The sequence below is a fragment of the Prinia subflava genome, chromosome 19 (assembly GCF_021018805.1).
Source record: "Prinia subflava isolate CZ2003 ecotype Zambia chromosome 19, Cam_Psub_1.2, whole genome shotgun sequence".
Taxonomy (NCBI): Eukaryota; Metazoa; Chordata; class Aves; order Passeriformes; family Cisticolidae; genus Prinia; species Prinia subflava.
The window spans coordinates 1,525,294-1,543,354 of record NC_086265.1 but is presented as its reverse complement, the minus strand read 5'-3'; the positions used below and the strand labels follow the sequence as shown (position 1 = coordinate 1,543,354).

The 18,061-nt window shown below is 54.8% G+C and overlaps 1 protein-coding gene and 1 long non-coding RNA gene across 2 annotated transcripts in view; one reads left to right on the top strand and one right to left on the bottom strand.

Annotated features, from left to right (window-relative positions):
- Nucleotides 1-416: 416 nt before the first annotated feature.
- On the bottom strand, nt 417-3,964 carry LOC134560344 (uncharacterized). The gene is made up of 3 exons (XR_010082723.1): nt 3,388-3,964; nt 3,140-3,267; nt 417-2,056 (listed from the first exon to the last, which is right to left on the bottom strand). It is a non-coding gene; the product is annotated as an uncharacterized LOC134560344 (long non-coding RNA).
- A 3,498-nt stretch (nt 3,965-7,462) lies between these two features.
- Nucleotides 7,463-18,061, top strand: part of TMEM132B (transmembrane protein 132B) — a 209,535-nt gene continuing 198,936 nt past the window's right edge. Inside the window, exon 1 of the mRNA XM_063416041.1 lies at nt 7,463-7,934. Coding sequence (XP_063272111.1) covers nt 7,850-7,934 — 85 coding nt within the window. The 5' untranslated portion in view covers nt 7,463-7,849. The remainder of the gene's footprint in view (nt 7,935-18,061) is intronic.

Genomic DNA, 18,061 nt, shown 5'->3' with positions numbered 1-18,061 from the left:
GCTGAGCCGAGCTGAGCTGAACTGAGCCGAGCTGAGCCGAGCTGAGCTGAGCCGAGCTGAGCTGAGCCGAGCTGAGCTGTCCCCCCGTGCTGAGGGCAATGGGGGCTCTGGGCAGCCCAGGAGCTCAGTCTGAGCCGCTCCCATGGCAGATGGCTCTGGCCAAGTTCTGCCTGCCCAGCAGCCGGATTTGCTGTGAGTTTTGGATAACCCCGAGTTTCCTTTTTTTGCCACATTTCCCTTTTGCCATTCAGTGCTCGGATCTGCTCCTCTTAAGCAGCTGCTCAGCAGCAGCTCCTGGCTCCTGCGGTCCGGTGGATTCACAGCCACCTTTTCCAGACGCTAATTCGGGCAGCAGCGATTATTTGGCATGAATAATTCCTCCTGCACGTCGTGTGCATCACATCCAAATCTCAGCGACGAGCAGCTCCGGGGCGAATCCTTAGCAAACTTAAATGTTGGCATTAACAGGCTCGGACTCGGCTTTCTCTGGGATCTTGTCCTGTTTCTGGCTGGAATATTCATATATTCCATATGAAATATTGAGCAGGCACAGAGACCACAAGTGCCTGTAGGTAATTCAGAGCACAGCGCTGGGAGGGCGGGCTGGTGAAGCCGCGGACCGGTCCCAGCCCGGACGGGACACGCACCGAACCCATCCCTGACAGGCGGGTGGGTTTGGACTCCTGTTAACGCAACCCCTCGGAATTCCAGCCGGGAAAATGGGGCGGGAAGGGGCAGAGGAAGGGCCGGCACAGGGCACAGCCCGGTGCCCGCGGGGCGCTCCCGGCCCCGCCGCTGCCGGCGCAGAACGGGAGAGAATTCGCACCTCTGCTTTTCGCGCAGACAGCCCCGTCAGCTCCTCAGACACCATCCTCGGGCTTTGCTGGGTTTAGTGAAGGCACCCGGCAGGGAGCGGCTGCATCTGGAGATGCCGCACGATCGTGTTTGCGCTCCCAGAGCATCCCTGAGGGCGCTTCCCGCTCCAGGCTCCGTGCCCCGAGCTGACCCTGCCATGGGATGTGCCCTGCCCTGCCCAGTGACACCAAGAAAGGAACAATTCCAGGGGCTAGGATGTGCCTGGTGCCCCGTGGGCTGTGACCCACCCCAGGCCCCGGTGTCAGCTCGTGAATAAATCCTGCTAAGAGCATCGCTGCTCCTGATTCCTCACTTGGTATTAGTTTTATTCCTGCTGGGCTTAAATCAGGCAGGGGCAGATGTAAACAGCCTTGTAATAAACTGCGGGAATCGCAAAAGGGCTGAGTGACACGCGGCTTTGCATTTGATTCAAGTAGTTACAGTCATAATAGCCATTAATTTTTGTAGTGCTCCCGGGAGCAAAAGTCCCTCCTTTTCCTTAAGGAGACCCGGATTTCTAAAGATCCCGGTGCTCGGCACAGCCTGCTTGGCACTCATGCAGTGAAAAAAAATCCCTTTGTTTACAGAGCCGATGGCCTGGGTGGGGACGGTCCTGGCACAGGGGCCACCTCCCCTGCTTTTTATTTAAGGTTCTGTAAAGCTCCTGCTCCGACATCCCCGAGCTGCGCTGAGAGGCGAAGGGTGGGCGGAATGGCTTAAAAAACAGAAAAAAATGAAAAAAAAAAAGAAAAGAAAAGACGAAGAAGAGGAAAAAAAAAAAGCCACATATATTCCAGGAAAAAAAAAAAAATCTCAGTATAAATGTTGAAGCGGAGCGGCGTCACAGATGACAGGTCTTCAAAGCCGAAGCACGGGCTGCGCTCGGGGAGGGAGGGAAGCAGGCAGATCCCTCTGCCTTGATTAGCGAGGCTTTCCAGCGCCGGCTCGCTCCCTTTCTGTCTCCGGGCTGCCTTTGAAACAGCCCCTTTGACGGCTTCAGGCATTTCTTAGTTTAGCTGAGAATGAGCGAACATGAGAGAAGGAATCTGTAAGAGTGACAGGGCCTGAGCGCGTCTTTCATATGCATTTCTGGGGCACAAAGGCTGTTTTAATGAGCAGGCAGGCTCGCAGCTCGCTGCGACTCCTGGTTTGAGCAACTCTTCGGTGATGGAGCTACCTGGGAAGTCTCCCCGGCTGTGACCTGAATGGAAAATGTTTGGTGTTGGTTTTGATTTCCATGGAAAACCAGGTCTTGCCTGCTTGAGGAGCGCAGGCACGGCCGCACCCGCTGGTGCCAAAGGCACGGGGTGCTGGGGCTGAGCTTTCTCCATCCTCCAGAGAGGCTGGGCTGTGTCCCTGCCCTCCCCGTGCCCACATCTCATCTCTGGGCAGCTCTGGGGGCTGGTTTTGGCACTCTTGGAGGGAAGGGATGCAGGGGGCTGGGGCAGAGCCCTGCAGGAGGCTGCTGGAGAAGCACAAGGCAGGCACGCTCTGTGTGTTCTCCTCCTGCTCGGCTTTTGGGGCTTTGTTCTGTTTCCCCAGCTCTGGGCAGCTCCCCTGGGCTCTCCAGGACCGTGTGAGTCTGACTGGGTGGCAGCAGGGTTTTCACCTTTGAGCCTCTCCTGCAGGAGCCCGAGGGAGGATGGACACACTCCCCCAGCCCTTCTGTGTGTCCCACTGCCTGGCCGTGGGTCCTGCTCCTCTGGCACCCCCCTGGCCCTGACACAGCCCCCTGCACTCCCTGCCAGCCTCTGGGCACACAAAGCCCCCGGTCCTTTGCAGGTGGCTCCTGGGGATGGCCAGGGTCGCTGGCCAGGGCAGGGGGCATGGCTGGGGGCCCTGAGCATTTCCAGCTGGCCCCAGCACAGGGAGGATCCAGCACAGGGAGGATCCAGCACATGAAAGATCGAACACATGGAGGATCCAGCACAGGGAGGATCCAGCACAGGGAGGATCCAGCACAGGGAGGATCCAGCACAGGGAGGATCCAGCACATGGGAGATCCAGCACAGGGAGGATCCAGCACATGGAGGATCCAGCACATGGAGGATCCAGCACATGGAGGATCCAGCACAGGGAGGATCCAGCACATGGGAGATCCAGCACAGGGAGGATCCAGCACAGGGAGGATCCAGCACATGGATTCTGCCCGGCCTCCCCACCCACCCCATCTAGGTGTTTAAATTACACGGGGGGAAATCAGCCGCTCTCCTCTCAGCCCCGTCTTGAACCAATTTAATTACACACAGCAAAGGAGGAAGCAGAAATTTCTGCAGTTCGTCACCTTTCAGTCTCCGCAGGTGCTCGGCGGCAGCGGGGCACTGCAATTCCCACAGCTCTGGCTTTTCCTCCCGGGAGTGATTAACCCGCTCCCTTCTGGCGAGCGCAGCCCTCTCATCCTCCGGGATGAGGCTTTAAGGGTATTGAGTGAGAAGATGATTAAAAAGAAGAAAAAACCCCAAAACAACAAACCCTCACCAAAGCAGCACTGATTCAGTTCCTGCCTCACAGCGGGCAGGGTGAATCACTCACCTGTGAATCAGTGCCAGGCCAACAGCGGCTCCTCCCGCTGCTCCCTTCGGTTCCTCCCCCTGGGGATGACTCCGGGCATCCTCAGCATCCCTGACCTAACAGGGACAGATCCCCATTGTTGTACCGGGGCACAATGTTCCGAGGCTGTTGGTAACTTCATCTCAGCAGGCAGCAGTGCCCTGCCAGCCTCCATCCAACGGCCCAAGGATTCACTACCCCAGCGTTTTCCAGCATTGCAAAGTGGATGCAGTTAATTTTTGATTAATCCGAGCTTTCCCCAGCACTTTCTTGCAGCCTGCAGGCTGTGGGCAGACACGGTCAGTGGGACAGGACTCAGGATGCTCTAAAGCAGAGCAGGATTTCCTCAGGATGGCCCCACCAGCAGAGTTTGTGGCTCTCTGCACACACAAGACTTAAATATCAAGCTCCACATCAGTTACAGGACAAGGAAATGCCATTTGTGCAAAGCTCTGATGAATTTCTTGTGCTGTGCAGAGCTCCAGGGTTCCTCGAGCTCCCCATTCCCTCCAGGAAAGCAGGGTCTAAACACAGCCCAGGGCCCGGCCCCCATCCTGACCTGCCCTTAACTCCCAGCTGGGGTTTTCCTTCCTAATACCTTAAGACATCCTTAAAATTCCCACTCTTTCTGTTCTCCTCGGGGCATTCCCGAAGGCTCCCATCTTTTGACACATGAGTGATGTGAAAATCAACAGCTTTCTGTAACGCTGCAAAGTCTTTCAAGTCTCTCATCACACAGGTTGCCTCTGTGTGCAAAGTCACGCCAGCACAAAGGAACTGCAGCAACGTCTCACCGGGATAACTTAAAAAGCAAATCTCCTTTGGGAAAAGAATTATTTTGAGGATCACATATGGGAGACCCAGATTAGGGCACCACGGGCGGCTCTGCTGTGTCGGCGGCGTCTCCTCACGAACCTTTTGATGCTCTGGCACCAGAAGGAGACAGGGAATGACAAGCCATGCTGAAAGGCAGCTCAGGAGCCTGGAGACGGCTCAGCAGCGAGATGGAAACCAGGAACTCCCGGCGTGAATCGTGCAAATTCAGCCAAGGAGCACTCACCGTCCTGTGGCTGCCGTGAGGGAGCTGCGCTCCATCAGCCCTCTATTGTTTTGTTGATTTACCTGCAATTCTTCCTCACGTACCTCCCAATAATCCCCTGATGTTTTTTCAGGCCTGCTCTTGTAACCTCAGTGAGGCGGATCAGTCCTGGCTGCCCCTGTGGCTCTCCGGGGGTTTGCTCCCCCCTGCTCCCCAAAACATCTCAGCCCCCCACAGCCCCTGTCACGGGGCAGCTGCTGTGCCGGGGCTCACCCCACAAGGGGCTTTCTGACCTGGAAAATCCCCAGTTCTGATGCGTTTTTCCTTTGGTATCTTCCCTTTAACCTGTTAATTTGTACACACTCCCTCGTGTTCAGCCCGGAGCTCTCAGAGGAGTTTGTTGCTGTCTGTACTCGGTTTTGTTTTGGTTTGTTTCTCACAACACAAACGAGGGAAGCCGTGGGAAGGAGAGAGGGCACTGCCAAGCAACCTTCCTACAGACTGCAGACACCACTTAATTCATGTTTCCACTTCATTTGTACCAGAATATTACCTTTCATTAAAAGGCAGTAAAAGCATTAAGGCATTTTGTAGGGGATGGAGAAGATCTTACAGCTTTATTAGGCTGAGAGGCACATAATGGATCACTGCAGCTTTACTGTCCATCTCGGGCTGGGAAGGAAGCTTTGGAAGAACCTTCATGGAAAGGAGGGGAACTGGATGAGCACCCCTCAGCCAATGCACCTGGATCCCTGCAAGTGGGATCCCTTTCTTGTCAGCGCTGTCAGCCTGTGAGATTTCTCACTTTGGGTTTTCTCTCGGATGTTGGATACAAAATCCCACATAAAAACGCACAGCAGGGATGGAGTGAAGCCCAAACGCTTCCCAGTGCTGCCCCAAGGGTGAGGCGAGGCCCTTGGCTGCATGCAGGGTTTGGGGTGATGAGGGCGACAGGGGCTTGTGTACCCCAGCCGAGGGGCAGCGCTGGGTTTGAGCTGCACAAGGAAATCGTTTCCTACTTCCCCGTGCCCCCCATAACTCCCCTGAGTCCTGCTGTCCCCAGGGAATGCAGCTGAGCCACAAGGCAGAGCTCACACATGGCTCTGGATGCCCCTAGCACACACCTTTGCACACTTCTTTCCTAGTGGCACACGGTGAGGCCCCCGCCTCCAGCTGGAAAATCCCCCCCAGGAAAGAAATTGGATATCTAAAGCAGCTGATGCCCTTATTTGGGATCACCAGGCCTCCACCAGCAGCTGAATGCTCCAGCTGTATTTTATTAACTCAAGCAGTGAGGGCAGACAGCAAGGTGTTCCTCATTACTGCCTTTTATTCCTTTTATATACTTATAAATAAGTTTTATCTTCTTCAAGGAACCCAAATCTTTGGGTTCCCCATGTTTTTGTTTTTTTTTTTCCCACCACTGTGGGTCTGGTCCCTCCAGCCTGAGGTTTATTCCCATGCCTCTCTCTACTTTTCCCTACATGGGAGATAAGCATTTATTCACGTTCATGTTTGTGTGGAGTGGTAAAATATTAGAGCTAAATTTTTTATGACATTCCTAGGAGTGGTTATGGAGCAAACAAGATTACAGCAAGTACTACAGAAAAGCTTGTTTATGCAGGGAGAGAAAAAAAAAAAAAAAAAAAAAAAAGAAATCAAACCCGGAGACGTGTTTGCAAAACTGCGGGAGAGCCCAGGGGAGGGGTTTAATCTTCCCTCTCCTTTTCTTTCCCCGTCTCGCTGGTTTTACTGCGATCACAGAAACAACTCCCAGCAATTAGGGCTGAGGATGTGCTGGCGTTCCAGGGAGGGCACGGGGCGCGGGGGCTCCCCTGGGCTCGCCGCTGCTGCGGCTGGCGCTGCCCCGGGCGTGCCCCTCGCTCCTCTGCACGGCCCCTGGGATGTCTCCAAACTCCAGAGGCTCCCTTTGCACAGCTCTGGGAGCCCTTTGCACGCCCCTTTGGACACTCCTGCACTCCTGGGAGAGTCATGCCCTTCGCACAGCCTGCAGAACGCCCTGGCACTGTCCGGGATGCTCTGACAGAGTTTGGGATGCACTGACAGAGTTTGGGATGCACTGGCAGAGTTTGGGATGCACTGGCAGAGTTTGGGATGCACTGGCAGAGTTTGGAATGCTCTCACACTGTTCGGAATGCCCCCACATGGTGAGGGATGCCCCTTGCCCGCCCCCGGGATGCTTCCATACTGTCCGGGATGCTCTGACAGAGTTTGGGATGCACTGACAGAGTTTGGGATGCTCTCACACTGCTCGGAATGCCCCCACATGGTGAGGGATGCCCCTTGCCCAGCGCCGGGGTGCTCCCATACTGTCCGGGATGCTCTGACACTGTCCGGGATGCTCTCACGCCATTCGGGATGGCCCCACATCCCAAGAGATGTCCTATTCCCAGCCCAAGGATGCTCTTCCACGGTTTGGGATGCTCTCACAGTTTTTTGGGATGTCCTCCAAGACTTCGGGATGCCCTTCTCCCAGGTTTCGGGGTGTTTTTCCCGGTTTTCCCGGCCCGTTTCCCAGGTTTCGGGATGCCCATTTTCCACATTTCGGGATGTTTTCCCAGGTTGTTTTCCCGGCCCGTTTCCCGCAGTGCCGGCGGCGGCCGCCAGGGCGCGCGCGCGCTCTTCCCCGCGCGGCCGCTGGGCTCGCGCGCCCCCTCAGAGCCCCCCGCGAGCGGGACCGGCCCGAACCGGGCCCAGCCCAGCCCCGAACCGGGCCCAGCCCAGCCCGAACCGGGCCCAACCCGCCCCGAACCGGGCCCAACCCGCCCCGAACCGGGCCCAACCCAGCCCGAACCGGGCCCAGCCCGAACCGGGCCCAACCCGCCCCGAACCGGGCCCAGCACAGCCCCGAACCGGGCCCAGCCCAGCCCGAACCGGGCCCAACCCGCCCCGAACCGGGCCCAGCACAGCCCCGAACCAGGTCCAGCCCAGCCCCGAACCGGGCCCAGCCCCGCCCGCCGGCCCCCGGGCCCCGCGCATCCTCGGGGCGCTCCGCGGCACCTGCGCGCCCGCCCGATCCCGCTCAGGTGAGCCCGGCGCGGCTCAGCCCCGGCGGAGCTCCCGGCACGGCGCCGCTGCCCCGGGGGAGCCGCCGCTGCTGCCGCGGGCGGGGGCGGCGCCGTGCCCGGGGCGGCGATGCTGCGGGGGCGGCCGTGAGCGCGGGGCCGGCGGGGAGCGGGGACCCCCCTTCCTCTTCTTCCCCTTCCTTTCCCCTTCCCTTCCCCTCCTTCCCCTTCCCTTCCCCTCCCCTCCTCCGCGGGCGCCGGCCCCGCCGCCGGACGGAGCGGAGCGGGCGGGGAGCGGGGGGAGTGGTTACGGGCTCCGGCGCGACACCCCCGGCCCCCCCGCCCCGCTCAGCCGCCCCTCTCCAAATAAATCAGCACCATGACTACTTCTGGGCATGGAACAAAGAGGATGCTCTCCCGGGGCCCCGCGCTGCTCCTGGCGCCGCTGCTGCTCCTGTGCCGAGGTAACCCCGGTCCCGCGGCCGCGACCCCGCTACTGTGGTTCTGTTTGTTTGGTTTGGTTTTTGTGCCCGTTTTGGTGTTCGTTTTTAACTAGCCGTGTTTATTTTACAGCTGCCCCTTCCCCCGGTTTTATTCCCCGTTTTCCCCATGGCAGCCCTCCCTCCCCGGCTGCCCCCGGCGCTCCGCGCAGCGCTGCGGGTGCGATGCGCTCCCAGCTCGGCTCTGGGCGCACCAAGAAGTGCCCGGGCAGCTCCACAGCGCTCCCGCCGCCTCTCCGTGTGTCCCCTGTCCCCACGCGTGTCGCGGGCTCCCGGCCCCCTGCGCCAACGCTGCCCGCCCGCTTCGGCCGCTGCCAGCGCGGTGCTGCCGATTTGGGGAAAAAAGGCAAAGTTTGGGCTTGCCGGAGCTCTGGGGATGGACGAGATTGGGGTTTGGGGTTTCGCACGGGGAGGCCGGCCCCCGTTCCTCCCTGATGCTCCTCGCTCTTTCTGGCCCCCATGGGCGCGGGTGGGGTGAAAGATGCGCAGGAGTTTAATCCCTTCGGACACCTGTGCAACCTTTCTTGCGCTGGATTCCGGGAAGGACGGGCTAGGGCGGGGAGCGGGGTCTGGCCCTTAACTGGGCTCAGGTGGGATTCCCTCATCACGGCCAGCTGCGAGGCAGCGCGCCCGGGCACCGAGTGCGGATGCGAGATGCTCTTCCTCTGTTATTTTCTGGTTTTTGGGTGTTTTTTTTTTTTTTTTAATTTTTTTTTTTTTTTTTTTTTTTTTTTTTTAAATTCCCCTCCCAGCTGGACTTGGGAGCAGCGTTTCGGGTCCCAGGTACGGGTGTTTTCTTGGGAAGGGCTCACCCCAGGCTGCCAGAGCGCTGCCCCTGGGAAAGTCTTTAGCAGGACTTCACTCTGGGGACGTTCTCCTCTGCCTGCTCCCGTGAGCTCCCTGGCAGATGCTGTTCCTAATAAACAGGGGTTGTTAAAAGCAAATTAATTAAGGTGCATCGGTGCTGAAGTTGCTCGGGGATTCGCTTGCTTTTACTGCTTCTCGGGACGGCGCTCGCGTTTGGCCGTAGCGTGAAGCTTGGGCTGCTGGGGAAACTTCCCGGGGGATTCAGGAATATGCCTGAAGGCAAGGATTTTAGGTGGAAAAGGAGTGATCCATGGGAGGGGTAATAGCAGCAGCTGTCGCTCTTGGGGAGGGCACAGGGAAGGCGTTGTGGTGGGGAAGTGTTTTAGGAAAGGTTCCTACAGGAAGAGCAGGAACAATTTGCTGGGAAGGAGGCATCAGCCTTGGGGACGCACAGAAGGTGGACAGCAGGGGCTCCCTGCTCTGCTCACCCTAAAAAGCCCTGCTCGCCCCTGCCTTCCCCCCGCTCCCTGCATGGGCTGTGTGCAGCCACGGCGGGACCTGGAAATCCCCTCGAGCAGGACGCGGGGTGCAGAGTTTGGGGTGCAGGGCATGGAAAAGGGGGTGCAGCGTGTGGGGACTGGGGCACAGGGCGTGGGCTGCCTGTGGGTCAACACTGCCCCATGGTCACTGCGATGCCCTGTGCGCCGTGCAGCTCTTTTATCGAGGTGAGAGTTGGGCACGGCAAAGGAGCAGGTTTCTGGGTTTTTTAAAATATTTTTTATTTATTGCTTTGACATATTAATGCTAATCTCTTCCCTGATATTCCCCTCCTCCCCTCTTCTCCTGTGTGGGTAGCTACCATGGTGAGATCGGGCTGTGGGTGTAATTCTTCCAGAGCTCTCAGTGCTTAAACATATGGAAACCCACTTTGAAACAGTTTGTGGCTGCGAACCTACCGACGTATCCATCCATCCCCCTGGGCTGCTCCGAGCCCTCCCCGCTCCGTGCGCGTTCGGAACTCGCCGTGCGCTCAGCTCGAGCTGTGAATTACCAACGCGCTCCGCCCGCGCCTCTCTCCTCTCCCTGCCGGAGCATCCTTCTGCCTCCGCGGCGGAGCCTGCCCCTGTCCCAGCCCTGGCGCGGACCGCAGCGCTGCCTGTGCGTGCACAGGGGGTTTGGGGTCGGGGGAGAGCCCTTCAGAGAGGGGCGAGCGGCGGCAGAGCCCGGGAACGCCTCCCTCCGGGGCCGCTGCTCTGCAGCTCGCCGAGATGCGAGGCGGCTCTCTCCTCTGGCTGGCAGGGGTTAACGGAGCGCGGCTCGCTTTGGGCTCCTGCAGACGGGAGAGACACCTGCATGAGTCATGCCGCGGTGCTGCCGTCTCCGCACAGCTCCCGGCTCACACAGACGGTCGCGTTGGGCTCTTGCCATTTTTCTCTATTTATTTGCCTTTGCTCCCTCCCTTCCCCCTTGCCGGGGCCGGCTCTGGGCAGGCTGCGTTGCGGGCACCGGCGATGGAGTTTCTCCAGCCCCCTCAGAGCGGGTGGCTCGTTCTCCTGTCGGGCAGGTCCCCAAATGCTCAGCGAAGGTGCAATTAAGAGATCACTCGGCTGCCCCGGTCCCCGGCGGCCCGGCCGCTGGCGCACGGCGGCGAGCAGAGGGTGCGCTGTGCTTGGCAGCCCGGGCCGCTCCCGCCGAGCCCGAGGATGTCTCTCGCTGGCAGCAGGCCCCCGTTTGTTGCTGCCATCCAGGCAGGGTTTTGGCTGCCTTCCTCGCTGGCGGCGGCGGAGCTGTCTCCGAGGCGATATGAATAGGTATCCTGCGAGCGAGCTGGATGAGTTACCTGAATATTTTGTTTTGCTGCCTGGTGCAGTGTCACCGGCTCGCCCCGCAGCCCCCGCGGGATGCTCGGGATTTAAAGCCAGCCGTGCCTGAGGAGCGACCCGCGGATGCTTTTAGACTCTGGCTCCAGGGGGGCGTGGGTGGAGAGGCATTATGCTTGTTTTATTATGTGTCCCTGCATCACTCTAATATGGAGACACTCTTTATTCAGAGGCTCTTTAGGAACAGAAATGAAAGACCTGTGTTATCTACTGTACAGTGGATTTGCAGAGCATGATAGTACAAACTGTTGAAATGTAGGTTATTTTCCCCAGATTTGTGCAGTTCTCAACATTTTATGCAATGACAGTTTGAACTGATGGGAAGTGGGGGATAGTGGGCTTGGGGGAGAAGTCTGAAGTTATTACAGTGCCTTTTGCTCCGGTATCCATTAGAACAGAATATTTTAGATACCCTGATTTTACTTCCCATCAGCATAAATCTAGACCAGCTGCTCTGAAGTCAGTGGAGCTACTCTGGATTTATGCATTGCTGCTGTGATTGGCATTGGGCTCTCTGGGAATGCAGGAGGCAACTGTGGCTTGCCCCGCACAGCATTTTTCACTTCAAAATCTCCTGTCAGTGGTGCTGCAGCCTCCTTTGTGTACTTGGAGTGGGGAAGTCTCACTGGTTTTGGGTTTTGATTATTTTCTCCAATCTGTGGGGCTTGGTCACAGAACTCTGTTCATTGACACCTGACTCTGCCTGATCGAATCTCTTGCAGTTTGAATACCAAAATACTTACATTAAAATACAAAAATCAATCAAGTGCAATTAACTTGCTGTATTTTATTGCTGGGAATGACAGTCACTCCCAGTCCTATTATCTCTGTGTTTAAAGCAGCTCAGCGAGGCGAGGAAGGGGTGAGCCCAGGAGCAGCTGCAGGAGGGCAGAGCAGAGGGTTGCCAAGACTGGGATAGGGTTTGTGTCTGGGGAAGGATTTTTGGATGAACGATGCATTCCTGAGCCAGAGATGGCTCCATTTATTTAATTGCTGGGTTGGTTTGCCATCATGGATTTGGTTGCTCTCTGAGCCCAGGCAGCAGTTTGGAAGGCGCAGTCCCTGGGCAAGGACTCCCTTGTTTCCAGTGCCTGAGAGAGGAGCGTCTGCACCACAGAGGTGCCCAAGGATTTGGGTTACACACGGCTCCAGGCTGTGCAGGGTTTTCCTGTTAGTGCCAGTGGGGTGGAGATCCCACCCTGCTGACCCCACACTGACTCAGGGTCCTCCTGCCCATCTTCACAGCTCCTCAGAGATGTGTTCTGCAGCCAGGCCGCTCAGGAGGCCTGTGCTGGCTGTGTCCCAGCAGGGCCCCTTTGCTGAAAGCTGCAGGGAGGGGTGTCATTACTCCTAATGTTGGCTCATGGCAACCCGTGCTGCTTGTCCTGCCCTTGGTGGCTGATGCTGGTTTGAGCACAGGTTTTGCTGTGATGGAGAGGTGGCTTCAGCAAGCCCCGTGTCTCGTGGAGGTGGCTGCAGACCTGTCCTGTCTCAGGGGAGCAAAGAGGAGGTGGCAGTCCTGTGTGAAACAAGCAAAACCAGGGTCTCCTGGCCTTAATAAACCTCCCAGTGAAAGAGAAGCCCTCCCACCGAAATCAATCCTGCCAGCTCAACAAATTTAATTCACTGAACTTGATTCCCCGCTCTCTCCTTGCCTAAATATAACAAATGTTAGTTAATGACAAGCAGTGCCTTGGTTTGTTGGCGTAGCTGTAGCTCTTAGCCCTGTCAGTGGCTCAGTGATGTGCTGGCACGTGGTGCTTTCCCCGCTCTGGCTGTCAGATCCTCTCGCATTAAGTGCCACGGGGGCTGTGGAGTGTGAGTTACCATGTGGTGCTCTAGATGTCGTGGAAGACGCTTCGGTTTCGTGCTGTCGGGAGTTTCCCAGCTGGCATTTCAGGGGAAGCTGTTCCCACGTGAGGATGGGCAGGCAGAGATTGAAAGCAAAGAGGTCCCTGGGGAGAGTTTACAGAGAGGGGATGGGGATTGCTCCGTGTCTGCTTTCCCTGGGTATTCCCATTGCCCTCTGTGTCACAGAGTGCTGCGATGGGGAGTAAAGCAAGGGCTGCTCGATTGTGTGTGCTGGGGGAGCTCCCTGTGGAAGGACTTTGCTTTTGGGCAGTACCTCACACAATCTGATTTAGTCTCAGGTGCAAGGTAAATATTAATATTTTTTCCACATTACCCAAAAATTCTCTTGCAACATGCTTTGAGCTTTTCTTTGTTTGCATAAATGTTTGTTTCTGACAGCATTCAGAAAGCTTCATGAATTTATGATGTGCTCCAGATCGAAGAGCACTTTTTTCCTTTGCTCTTTTTTCCTTCTTCCCCCCCCCACAAAAACACTCTTTCCTCCCAAATTTTGGTGATGAAATGGCAGGAGAAATGCATATTTCAGCATGTTATTGAGAGGCAATGTAAACACCATCTTTCATGGAAAATCAGTTTGTTCAAGTTCAAAAGCAGCCCAGCCTCTCCACTTGATCAATTTGCCTGTCACAGGAGATGATTTTAAAAGTGGCGATTATGTCCTATCTTGTCTCTTGCAACCTCAGACAAGGAGAGAAAATGAAAAGTAGCATTTGATTTTAACTCCAGTTTTTTTCCTGATATTTTTGGTGATGGTGGTAGTGAGAGAGCGAGCAAAGGGGTGCCCTGAGGGGCGAGGGATAGCCAGGAACAGAGGGGTTTCCACGAGGCTGCCGTCTGCTGAGGAAACTAATTGGAAACTGCACGTCAACCAGCTCTGCTCATCTCACCGTGCCTGCACCAGCTGGCCCTCAGGAGCTGCTCTGCCCCATCCCTTCCCCTGCGGTGGCAGGAAATGGCCTTTCGGTGACAAAGCTGCTAAATCTCGAGGAGAGGGTGCTCTGTGGCCAGTCCTCCTGCCTGGGGATGGTGCTGCCATCTGCTCGAAGGCTGTGCGAGGAGCACGGGTGTGGTTCTGGGGAGGGGATGGTGTGAAACCACCCCTGTCGGGCAGCTCTAGCTTGGCACTGGTGATGGAAAGAAATGATGGGGAAAACTCCACTGAGGCAGTCCAGACTGGGCCCAAATGGAGAAGCAGGGATCAGAATCCTCATTGTGGCCAAGCCCAGGGGCTCAGCAGGCTCCAGAATTGGTGTTTCCACTGGTAGCAGCCCATGGGATGTGTGGGAGATGGTGCCTCTGGCCAAGCAGCTGTGCTGAGCCCATTTATCCACACAAATGACATTGGGAGAGTTTGGCTGTGGGCTGAGGGAGCCCTGAGGGGAATCAGCCTGAGGAGGAAAAGCATTTCTGCTGGGGAGGGGAGGACTGGCATCCTCATTACCCCACAAATAAAATCCTTTAGAAGGTTAAATGAGAGGTGCACTTATCTTTGGGTTTTTTTGTTTAGCTTGTATGGAAACATTTCAAAAACAGATGGCAAAGCAGAGATTTATTTCCCGTTAAGTGCAGAGGGCTGGTGCACAGGACCTTATCTGCTTGTGGGCCCTGTAATAAACCTGTCAGCAGGTGATTTAAATCCAGTTTTTCTGATTGGGAGAGTAGTGAAAGGAACAGGGTTTATGTTACTTAGGAATTTTATGGGCAATGTTAGATTTTTAAGATGTAGGAATGATCAGGGCATGGCTCTGTAGCACTGGAGACATTCATTTCTTTAATAAGGGATCTTCCCTGAGTCAGAAAAACGAACCATTTTCCATTATTTAGCAGCTGAGCTGCCGTTGCTGTTTGCATGAGTGACAGATGCAGCTACTTTATATCTCAGTTTAGGAGTTGTTGTCAATTAGCCACAGCTTTTGCTTAGCAGCAAGACTTTTGCCACAGTGGGGAAGAAGGGCTGTCTAATGGATGCTGCAGCTCTTGAAACAAACATTTGTGCTGCAGCTTCAGAAAAGGATGAAACTCATACCAAAAAAAAGAAGACAGAGCCCCTGTGCCCTGTAAAGGAGCCCTGGAGCAGATGGAGCAGGTTTCTGTGCAATGAGCAGTAATTAGAAACTCAGCAAAGAGTTGGTAGCTTGGTCTTGGTACCCAGATTTTTGGTTGAAAAAGGAGCAGCTCCAAGATGAGTTTTGGAAGAAGCTGTTGTCTGTGCAGGGCAAGTCCCTGGCCAGTGTGAGCTGGAGGACAGCAGCCATCCCTCCCCAGAGCCTCTGTCCCCGAGGCTGTGGGGCCACTGCAGGCTGGAATGTCCCTGGGGGCTTTCGAGGGCTCTCAGAGAGCCGGGGGTGGCAGGGACTGATCACACAAGGTCTGAGTGTCTTTCACTGAGTGCAGAGAGGACACAGCACGCACACAGTGAACAGGCTTTAAAAGGTTGCAGCAGAGGCACCCAGAGAGGACGGTAAGAACTTTCTGGAAGCAGCAGAGCTCTCTCAGGGCAAGCTCAAAGGCCAGCGTGCCTCAGCCTCTCCAAATCATGGGAATTAGAGCTGGAAAAGTTGGCAAATAAACCGCCTTTCCCATCTCTGGTGGTTGGTACAGCCTGTTCCTGTGCATGGCTGGTTTTCAGCGATGCAGGACTTCTGCTGCTTCCCTTGGCAGAGAGCTTTGCAGCCCATTAGACCTCTCCTGTATTCCGCCTACAGTTCTCCTTCTCTGCTTCATCCCATCGTTCATTGGATGACCTGAGCCCCCAACTTCCCATCCCTACCACCCATCCAAAGCCCAGCCCAGGCAGATCTATTGCGTGGTGACAAATGGTTCAACAGTGAGTGGGAAATGCTCGGAAAAAGGAGCCGGGTCTGGCATGTAAATACTCAGCATGTAAATACATTTACAGCTGGAGGTTATTTGGAGAAGAGAGGGCAAGGACTTGAAACACACGTGGTGATGAGCCATAGATTATGCTCTGAAAACACTCAGAAGGCAGTTACAGTGGCACCACCTAATTCATCTCCCACTAAGACATTCTGCTCCAAGGTGTTTGGAAGTAATGGAGTAGCTTAGATACTAACATTATTAAATCCTCATCTCTGACAGCTATGAGAATTAATATACAAAGGTTTCTTCCACTTTTTTTTTTTTTTAAATGCAGTTACTCATTTTGAGCCTTTTGCTTAGGAGTAGCTCACTGAAAGTTATTAGCATGAATATTGCTACAAAAAAGGCTCAACTCCATTAAAGAGGAGAAATAAGCAAGAGATAAACAGAAGACAGCATGAATTTTATTGCAGTTGAGACTTTTTTTTCTTTTCAAATATTAATCATTTATCATCCTTTCACCTGTAGATCTCAAAGAGATTTAGAGAATAAAAGTGGGTATCATCGAAGCCATTGCCTGTCCTTTTATGGGAAGTCATAAGCAGAAATGAAGAGATGGAGTTGTTGTTTTTCTTTATTCTAAGATCAAAGATAGTCCTACAGAGGACAGTCCAGATGGTGGTGCCCATCTCGTCACCTCCTTGGTGTGATGAAGCTGGACAGGCCATGGGGATTGGGGACATCTTTTCAGGGACTGCACCGAGGAGCTCCTCAGACATTCATTTAAACCCCAAATGTCCATGTTGTGCACTTATTTCACTTATTAAAGTGTCATAATGAGAATATTGGAGTCTGCTGTAAACCTTGGGGGACAAGTATCAGCTCCTGGGTGCAGCTTCAGCTGTGTCTTCTCGAAGCATCCTGCTCATCCAGGGTTGAGGCATCTCCCTCCTTTCCTCTGTGCAGCCCAGCACATTAAATGTGTAAGGAGGCTTTACTGCATTTCACCAATCGGGGAAAGCCAGGGGCCAGTCCTTGCTTTGGTTCCTGCACACTCCAGGGAGCCTCAGATCATTCCCCAAACTGCCTCTGTCCCCACAGCTCCTCGAAGGGCTGGGAGCTGGAGCAGCCCAGCAATGTGTGTCTGTCAAAATGCTCACCCTTAGGTGTGCAGAGTCTGGGAATTGTTATATCAGACTCCAGTCAGTGGGACTTCATCTCCTGAGTTATTATCTCCAAAAGAGAGTTATCTCCCTCAAAGGCAGTCTCCTATTGAAAACCATCTCTTTCTGCAGGGCACTTGCATTTATTTACTGTGCAGCTTCTCCCATTAGTATAATCATTACTCCTTGGACTGGATTTGAATTCAGAGCATCCCATTGTGGTACTTAAAGAATTAATTACAGTGATGAAAGAATTCCTCTAAAGACTTCTATGATTTGGTCTGGTTGAAGTGTTTTAGCTTTGCTTCAATTGGTGCAGCTCTTGTCAAAGGATAGTGAGAAAATGCATGGGTCAGTGATTTAGATGAGGCAAATTACGTTAGAAAAATTGATTTGATTTAGAAAGTGAGCTTTCAGATCACAGGGAATTGCCTGCTTCTTTCTCTGCCGTGCTGGTTCTCCCTGAAGATGAGCAGAGGGAGATAATTCAGGGTTAAAGTAAGTGGCTCTTGTAAAAGGTTTGTCAGAGAGCAGAGGAGAGATGGGCTGACACACATCTTTAGATAAACCATTATTGACCCATATATTGCTATCTGTGCATCAGCTGGAGTTACAGAAGGATGGGGATGCTTATAAACACACTCAGGCAGTTCATGTGGCTTGCTAAAGAAAGGAGTCCTTGTTTTTAGGTTTGGCTTTTCTTTTTTTCTCCCCAGAAATGGTTTTCCCATGCAGCATACCTTCAGAACTGGCACAGATCTGGGAATGTGCTGTGTGGCTGCCTCAGCCAGCTCTGCGTTGCCTGGCTCTGTGCTTAGTCATTCCCGGGGCTGGCAGTTTGCTTTTCCCGAGGTTTTTCACTTCCTCGGATCAAACGGAGTGTTTCCTCCTTCTGCCCTTTGCCTTCATCTCCAAGGGGCTGCAGTCCCTGGGGTGATGCCCAATAGGTCGGGCAGTGTCCCCTCGGGGGATTGTGCCTAAAATCACCCTCTGAATGGGCAGTTCCCTTCCCTGCATGCTGAGGAATTTCCTCTGAGTTCTTCTCCGGGCCAGCTCTTTCTCCTGTGGGGGTGGTGGGCTGTGAATGCAAAGGCTGGGACCCACCTCGCCCCCGACCATTCCTGAGTCTCTTTGAACGGGCTCTCCGTGCTTGCCAGGGAAGCAGGGATGGAGCCTGGCAGCATCTCGGTTTGCACTTTGTAAAATCCGTCTTTTTTAAAAAAAAAAAGTTAAGGAGATGATTTTTGCCTAGCAGTGCTTCTTGTTTATCTCACCTTGCAGAACCCTCTAGGTTGAGGAGAGACCTCATTTTGGTCTGTCTGGCACCGGTGGTGTTTGTCTCCACAGCCTCAGCACCAGCAGCTTCCTTGGCATGAAAACCCAGGAGCGGGGCTCTGCTGGGCTGGTGCCACTCCCTGTGCCCCAGGGTGGGCACGGAGAGGGGCACAGCCCGTGGGGGCCAGCCCTGGGCTGGGAGAGCCTTGTGTGCACATTCCTGAGCTTGCACAGAGCCTTTTCCACAGCCCAGCCTCGGGCTGGGGAGCGAGAT